Raw genomic sequence first — 8,422 nt, 5'->3', positions numbered from 1 at the left:
GAGACGGGCGGATCACGAGGTCAGGAGATCGAGACCATCCTGGCTAACCTGGTGAAACCCCATCTCTACTAAAAAAATACAAAAAAACTAGCCGGGTGTGGTGGCGGGCGCCTGTGGTCCCAGCTACTTGGGAGGCTGAGGCAGAAGAATGGCGTAAACCCAGGAAGCGGAGCTTGCAGTAAGCTGAGATCCGACCACTGCACTCCAGCCTGGGTGACAGAGCGAGACTCCGTCTCAAAAAAAAAAAAAAAGAAAGAAAGAAAGTTTTGACCCATCAGATTGAGAGACAGACAGACAGACAGAAGGAGAAGGATAAATCAAATGTGGTAAAATGTTAACCTTGGGGGATCTGGGTAGAGGGGATCTGGGAATTCTTTGTACTATTGCAACTTTTCTGGAACTCTGAAATTGCGTTGTCAAAAGAAAAACAGTTTATAAATACTTTATGACCCATTTGCTTTATAATTAGGAAAACAGAGTATGACAGAGCGAGCCTACTGTAGGCCTGACACTTAACAGAAGGAAAGTAGTTTACATGTAAACTCTGGGAAAAGTGGAGCCAAATGATTACACTGTGTGTATCCTTTAGCACTGTCTGGGGTGGGGACATGGGGGGTCAGTGCTCAGAGAGGGACTGTTCTGGTCTCCTTGGAAGGTATGTGCCTATAGTAAAAAGCATGAGTAAGATACCACATCTCCTAACTCCGTAACAACCAAGCAAACTTATAATAGCATTTTAACTTATATCACCTTTTTATAGGAGCGGATATATATTCCAGCAGGATGAGTATTTTAGCCCTCTTTGCAATTGCAGTCTTCATTATCATCAATAAACTGACCTCTGGTTGATTGGTCTAGTCTAGTTATTTTATCCCAGCACATGGGATATATGATACCATCAAAGCCATGATGTGAACAAACCATGAAGTATACTGAAGTTTGTTTGAGTAATTGTGCCTTTTAATTATAGTTTTAGTTTGCTTTCTTGACTTGCATTCATTCAGATTGCACGTGAGGGGACAGAGAAGAGTGTGCTTCAATATAAAGCTGGGGCTATTTTACAAACACACCTTCCTAAATGTTCTTAGTCTCTATCCCGGAAAAGTCACCTTCTCAGCATCATGGATCAGAAATACATAAAAACCTTAGTGCTTGTGGAAAACAGGCTTCTTCGTTGGAGGTCAGTCTCAACTAACTTCACACTCTGATTCCTAAAAAAAATGGGAAGGTGGGTGTGTACACATCCTTTATGTTATAAATTTCTTACTGGAAAGATGGCCTAAATATTAGACTTTCCCGAAAGAGTATTCAGTCTCATAAAAATCTCTAATGGAATAGCACTTAAGAATTTCAACTGTGTGACCACTAAAAATGGTGTAGATCCATTACCTCTCACACAGGCACTCTCCATGAGAGATTAAGTGATAAAAACCAAGCTGCAGAAGATTATATTACCTGGAGAGATACCAAATTGTTCAGTCGTGACCTCTGGGAAACAGATGGTGGGGGAGGTTTTGAAGGGGACACTCACCTTAATTTGGGGGCATTGTTAAAAAATTTTTTTAACTTACATAGTCTTTTTAAAATAAAGAACTTAGCCACAAAATCAAAACAGCTGATTGATATGAAGCACCACTATCTCCATTATTGAAAGGTTGCTGCAAGAATGCTGAATAGTTTCAAGTTACATTTTACAAAAAATGAAAGGGCACAGGATGTTGTCTACCTGTTTTAATTATGGAAGGATAATTGTCCATTTTTAAACGGTAAGATAGTTATAAAGAATAATGTTTTCCAAAGCAATACCAAAGAGATACTTTTCCCTTTTAGAATAGAAGTTATGGTACCATGCAGCTTATTTCCCCATATTGATCATGTGAACATTTGTTTTAAGGAGTAAAAGGGTTTGTCAGACTTGGTGTCCATGGCATGCCAGAGATACAGATTGAACTATCTCTTGGCATTTCCACAAATATACAAAAATTAGCAGGGCATGGTGGCACACACCTGTAGCCCCAGCTACTCGGGAGGCTGAGGCAGAAGAATCGCTTGAACCAGGGAGGCAGAGGTTGTAGTGAGCCGAGATTGCACCACTGCACTCCAGCCTGGGTGACAGAGCAAGACTCTGTCTCAAAAAAAAAAAAAAAAAAAGAATTAATGGGGCCAGGCACGGTGGCTCACGCCTGTAATCCCAGCACTTTGGGAGGCCAGACAGGCAGATCACCTGAAGTCAGGAGTTCGAGACCAGCCTGGCCAACATGGTGAAACCCTATCTTTACTAAAAATACAAAAATTAGTTGGGCATGGTGGCACATTCCTGGGGTCCCAGCTACTCAGAAGACTGAGGCAGGAAGATTTCTTGAACCCGGGAGGTGGAAATTACAGTGAGCCGAGATCAAGCGACTGCACTCCAGCCTGGGAGACAGAGTGAGACTCTGTCTCAAAACAAAAAAGAAAAAAAAAAAGGAAAAAAATTCCCTTACTAAGTCACCGAAGTCTTAGAAATTTGGGAAACTGGGGACAAAGTTCCTAAGGGTTCTGTGAGAAGGTACAGCCATTTGGGGAACTATTTGTCGAGGAGCAACTTCATGTCTGGGATAATAGGGAATTCAGAAAACAGTGCAGCAGTCCTGAGAGACACAATATCTGAAACAATAAAGGGTGCGGTGTATCACTCAGGAAGTTACGTGGTAAGCAGCCAGGATGGTTGAAGGTCCTGAGTAGCTGAAACCAATAGGGAAGACTTTATGGAGGAGTTCAGATTTGAGACAAGCCAGATTTTAAGCAGGGAAGAAAACATTCCAAGTAAACAATAGCTTCATGATTTAAAAGCAATTTTTAAATTTTATTTATTTTTGAGACAGGGTCTCACTGTGTCGCCCAAGCTGGAGTGCAGAGGCATGATCTCGGCTTACTGCAACCTTCACCTCCTGGGTTCAAGTGATTCTCCTGCCTCAGCCTCCCAAGTAGCTGGGATTATAGACATGCACCACCACGCCTGGCTAATTTTTTTTTTTTTTTTTTTTTTTGGTAGAGATGGGGTTTCAGGTTTCACCATGTTGGCCAGGCTGGTCTCGAACTCCTGATCTCAAATGATCTGCCTGCCTTGGCCTACCAAAGGGCTGGGATTATAGGCGTGAGTCACCATGCCTCGCCTACAAGCAAAATTTTAAATAATTAGGAATCAGGAAATGAGTCTTGGGATGATTCTGATGATACCTTGTGTAATAGACTCTTCAAAAGTATAGCAATTTATGTGCCAGGTGCAGTAGCTCATGCCTGTAATCCCAGAATTTTTTGAGGCTGGGGAGGGAGGATCACTTGAGCTCAGGTGTTCAAGGCTGCAGTGAGCTATGACTGTGCCACTGCTCTCCAGCCTGGGTGACAGAGACGCTGCCTCAAAAAAAAAAAAAAAAAGCCATTTATAAAGGCAATGAAATTACAATTCTGAAATTTTCAAATTGGAAGATGCCTTACAGAGCACATAACTTGTACCCACACACAAATAATGAAACTAGTTAAGATTAGGTAGCTTACATTAAAGTCTCTTAAATTAGGAATTGAGTATTTTTTCTATCAGACTTTGTTCCAGAAAGTATTTCAGTCATCTTTATGAATACATGATATTCAAGATGCATTAGTTGAGCCCTTAGCAAAACATCTCATGTACCCCGTAAGTATATATGCCATGTACCCACAAAAAATTTAAATAAAAAACTTTAAAAGATCCATTAGTTGAAAAAACAAGTAACAGAATTAAACAGCATCATCTCATTTAAGAAAACATTGTATGCAAGAACAAACACTAGACTACCAGTGCTCATATACGTAATTAATGAATACTAAAACAAATTAGTTTGTTTTTGGTTTTGTTTTGTTTTTTGTTTGAGACAGGGTCTCACTGTTGCCCAAGCTGAAGTGCAGTAGCATGTTCATGGCTCACTGCAGCCTCGACCTCCCAGGCTCAAGCGATCCTCCCACCTCAGCCTCCTGAGTAGCTAGGACCACAGGCACATGCCACCAGGCCTGGCTAATTTTTTTTAAACTTTTTGTAGATAGGGTCTTGCTACGTTGCACAGGCTGGTCTGGAACTCCTGGGCTCAAGAGATCCTCCACTATGGCCTCCCAAAATGCTGGGATTATAGGCATGAGCCGTCAAGCCCAGCCAGATCTCTTTAAGTGAAACATTGTAGGGGGCCCCAAAGTTAACCTAATTAATGAAGACAGGAGAAGAGGTAAGTCAAGGAATACACACACACAAAAAAACAAGGAATGACAAGAAAGCAAATAGATCAGAGAATTGAGAGAGGAAAGATACAGTCTCAGCAGCCATTGGTGGAGACTGAGCATAGCTGCTCAGAACTGAATGCTGCTTTAAGATTAAGTTGAGAACTAAGAAAAGATTTAAATTGGACTGTGGCATTAGCATTAACTATTTTAAGCACTTGGCCAGGCAGGGTGGCTCACACCTGTAATCCCAGCACTTTGGGAGGCCAAGGCCAGCGGATCACTTGAGGCCAGGAGTTCAAGACCAGCTTGGCCAATACAGTGAAACCCCGTGTCTACTAAAAATACAAAAAATTAGCCGAGCATGGTGGCACGCGCCTATAGTCCCAGCTGCTTGGGAGGTGGAGGTTGCAGTGAGCTGAGATTGTGCCACTGCACTCCAGCCTGGGCAACAAAGTGAGACTCTGTCTCAAAAAAAAAAAAAAAAACTTCTTTGAGGTAACTTTGATTACAGCTGAAATACAGGGAATTTTACTAAAGGACAAAAGGACAAATAACTTCCCTCCCATTAGCTTGTTTCAGATTCTGGTGCACTCGTAAATTAAAACTAGAATCTTGCAGGCTAACCTTGCACATATGTATGAAAGACTGTCAGAATTCCAGCCCGGCTTTCTCAAAACTAGGGCAGCATTTTTTTTTTAACTTGTACCTACTCTCTTCTCCCAGGTTATGTTAAAATACGCCTTGGGTCAGGATGATAGATGCCTGTTTTTTTCTGGAGATTCCTACACGTTCAGTCACTCAATAACAAATTGACGATTAATAAAATGGTTGTCATTTCCTCTTCCTTCTCTACCATCAGCATATGACCACAGAAAGATGACAAATTTTTAGATAACCTGACCAACCCATATATGATTAAACTGACATGTTTCCTTACTAAAATAAAATACTTACTTTAGGTCTTCACTGCTTTTATCCCCTCTAATGTGAAAAGAGCCTCAAAGTGATCTTCTAAGACACAAAAGAGGACTTAAACAGTGTCATTCGTCACTTGCTTTATTCAGACATTCGAGTGTACCTCTTTTGCCACAGGGCTAGAGGTGGTCTACTCTGTACATACATTTCACAGTAAAGAAGAATTCTGTCATTCCCCAACTCTATGACCAAGGAAAACTTTTAGGATTTAATTTGTAGCAGAGACACAGTGGCCTAGCCAATCGGTAGTGCTATAAACAGTATGCCAGTTTCCTACCCCCACCCTTTTTTCCTCTTTTTTAAAGCTTCAAAGGTTTAAATAAGACCTTATTTAAACTTAAAATAAAACTTATTTTAAGTCTTATTTAAGATCAGTAAGACTTAAAATTTCCTCATTTCAAGAGAAATATGATGCCCCACGTTAATTTATATTAAAAACTAAAAATAAATAATGGGGTTCTTAAACAAGGACATCTTTAAATAGGTAACGATTAGACCAGCCTGTGAGTGAAATGAGGGATTCTCTCTTCTCCCTGGAAATGTCTTCGAGGCTCAGACAATTCAGTAGTTTTTAAAAGGCCCCAACTCACACATCTCAGGTGAAAAGTATAGGCAATGGGCAACAAACAAGATGCTAATGACTTGGCTTCTGATAAATTGAAACAAACATTTGGTGGCCCAGCCTAATGAATGACAGCATGAAACTAGAGGTTTAACATAAGTTTTGACATTACATATAGATCCCCAACACTAAGTTACTTTGGAGGGAAGCCATGAGAGGCTGGATCAGTCCTCGAGCCTCAGCTAAGGATGGATCCTATTTCTTCCCAGTGCAAAACAACAAATGCACCTGTAAGGTGGAGTCAGCAAGGAGAGTTCCCCTCTTACTTTGAATCAAGAGATGGAAAAAGAAAGATTTCTAGATAAAATTGGGAAACACAAAAGGCAAAGTAAAACTTTAAACAGGCCTCACAACAATCAGCTGGAATTCTTATTTTTAAAAAAAAAATACAATTCATGGATGGGCAAAGAAAGGAAACAATGCAGAGGCCTTTGGACTTCAAGGGAAAGCCCATCAGGATTCTCTGAGATTCTCAGCTGAGAGTGAGTTCTCTCTCCATGCAGGATTCTGCATCATGTGTATCCCAAAAGGAGTTCTACATGGAGGTCGTCCATCTTCTTCCCTGCAGCTCTTAGCTGAGCACTGAGACACACACACACACACACACACACACACACACACACACACACACACACACTCTCTCTCTCTCTCTCTCTCTCTCTCTCTCTCTCTCTCTCTCTCCACCAATCCACCAAACTGGCAGCTGTAGCTTCTTTTCTGACCCACACTCCCCTGGCTCTCCACTTTTAGGCACAGTCTTTGGTCTTTATCGCCAGGCCCGATTCAGGAGCTTCACCTGTGCTAGTCTCTTAGTGATCATGGTGGCAAAAACCAGGCCAAAGAGGACGCTGCTGATTAACACGTAGTCATAGTCATCCTTCAGAACGTCAAACTGCTTAGATGGGTAGACTCGAGTTTGGTAAATGTCCAAACCATAGGCCACAACCTGGAAGGCAGATGGAATAAGAATTAGGGAAGAAACAACCAACGATCCACCAAGGGTGAAACAGGGCAGCTGTGGGCCCTACTCACCAAACAAGTGGACTCCAGGCCCGAGGGAGCTGTGTAGATACCTCGCATTCGAGAAACTGTCTGGTTATAGTTGATGAATCGCTCTGCGTGTATCTGTACATCTGGAGAATACGGGATTAGGTTCTCCTCTCTGCAAAACACCAGCCGGGACAGGCAGTCTGAGCACTGCTGTAAAGGGATCTCTTGGCTGCCCTTCCTGAGTCCTGGAAGGTTTCCAGGCTACATATCTAGCGTCAAATCTCCTAGGAGGTCTGCTTGCATTAGGTAGTTAAAAATTTAGCAGCTGAATGTTAGGAAGGACTACAAGAAAGGAGGCTCTCTGGAGAGTAAGACTGAGATCTAGATTCCTACTTTGTTCTAAATCTGAAAAGAAAGGACATACAGATGACTGGCATTTCACACCACAAGAAGAAAGCCGACCATTTTAAAACCAACACACTGAACCACTAAGCTAATTCCTGTTCTCCACTCCAGGGTGCCTCTTGGTCCCCATTTCTCTGAAACCTGATTATCATCCTGTGTCTTCCTAGTTTTAACCTCCTGTCTCTCATACACTTCTCTCCATTCCTCATGCCCCTAGATAAAGAAATTGAGGATGGAGGTAAGAAAACCCAACAGGATGGTGGCTGTTAATACAACAATACCAACAGTGAACAAGTTACTGGCTTGCCCACATGATCTGGCCCGAATTACCTCAGTGATCTCATTTCCTAGTGTTGCCCTCTGCGAACTCACCAGACATGATCTCAGGGGATTTGCATTGCCTGTTCCCTCTGCCTAGAAAGTTCTTCCTCAGGTATCTACACAGCTAGCTCCTTCACCTTCTTCAGGCCTTCACTCAAAATGCACCTTCTCAAAGGGGCTTTCCCAGGCCACCTCTCAAATTATACCCATGCACATCCCCATCCCCACTTCCTAGCTCATTCCTGTTTTACTCTCCTTAGCATTTGAGTACCTAACATAGTATATATTTTACTTGTTTATCTTATTTATTTATTTATTGCCCATTTCCCAGCAGACTATAAGCTCCATGACGGCAGGTGACTTTTTCAGACCTGCCCCTGCTACATCCCCAGCCCCTAGCATAGCATGAAGGCACACGGAGACTGAGAACCAAGCTTAATCAGTGAGGTTAAGTTCCGTAAGGTCAGAGCCTTCAGCACCACCCACGAGGGTCTCACCTGCTTTGTTCTGTTGGGATCTCGGGGCGGCGGGGATCCAGCAAAGCCTTAGGAAGGGAAAGAATTGCTCCAGAAGGTAGTCCAACTACACAGGAAGAAGTGAATGTTCACACCGATCCAGTGTCCAGCAAGGGCCAGTTACAAAAATGTCATTATTGCAGAAATTTAAACAAGAGTTTAAAACAAAAAAGTGGGTCAATGAGGCTCCCTTACATAGCCAAAAATAATAATCCAATAATATGCATAGGTCTGAATGAAGTTCTCACTTTTGAAGACACTAGCTTCTTAACATTCTGAGATACCAGAAAATAAAGTTCTAGAATCAAGATATGGATAATGATGAAAGAGAAAAATGTAGAAGGCGATCTGGATTTCCTCATGC

At 42.1% G+C, this 8,422-nt stretch overlaps 1 protein-coding gene and 1 long non-coding RNA gene across 4 annotated transcripts in view; one reads left to right on the top strand and one right to left on the bottom strand.

The window, feature by feature from the left end:
- The window catches only part of LOC111547758, a 35,822-nt gene that overhangs the window by 7,948 nt on the left and 19,452 nt on the right, over positions 1–8,422 (top strand). The window lies entirely within an intron of this gene.
- The window catches only part of EMC1 (ER membrane protein complex subunit 1), a 29,233-nt gene continuing 26,079 nt past the window's right edge, over positions 5,269–8,422 (bottom strand). For all 3 annotated transcript variants that reach the window (XM_023219812.3, XM_023219813.3, XM_023219814.3), the window contains 3 exons: positions 8,041–8,125; positions 6,860–6,989; positions 5,269–6,773 (listed from right to left, as the gene is read on the bottom strand). In XM_023219812.3, the coding sequence (XP_023075580.1) occupies positions 6,594–6,773; positions 6,860–6,989; positions 8,041–8,125 (395 nt within the window). In that variant the 3' untranslated portion in view covers positions 5,269–6,593. The remainder of the gene's footprint in view (positions 6,774–6,859; positions 6,990–8,040; positions 8,126–8,422) is intronic.

The sequence above is a fragment of the Piliocolobus tephrosceles genome, chromosome 1 (genome assembly GCF_002776525.5).
Source record: "Piliocolobus tephrosceles isolate RC106 chromosome 1, ASM277652v3, whole genome shotgun sequence".
In the NCBI taxonomy this organism is placed as follows: Eukaryota; Metazoa; Chordata; class Mammalia; order Primates; family Cercopithecidae; genus Piliocolobus; species Piliocolobus tephrosceles.
The sequence above is the reverse complement of the archived record's forward strand: the minus strand, read 5'-3'. Positions and strand labels throughout refer to the sequence as shown.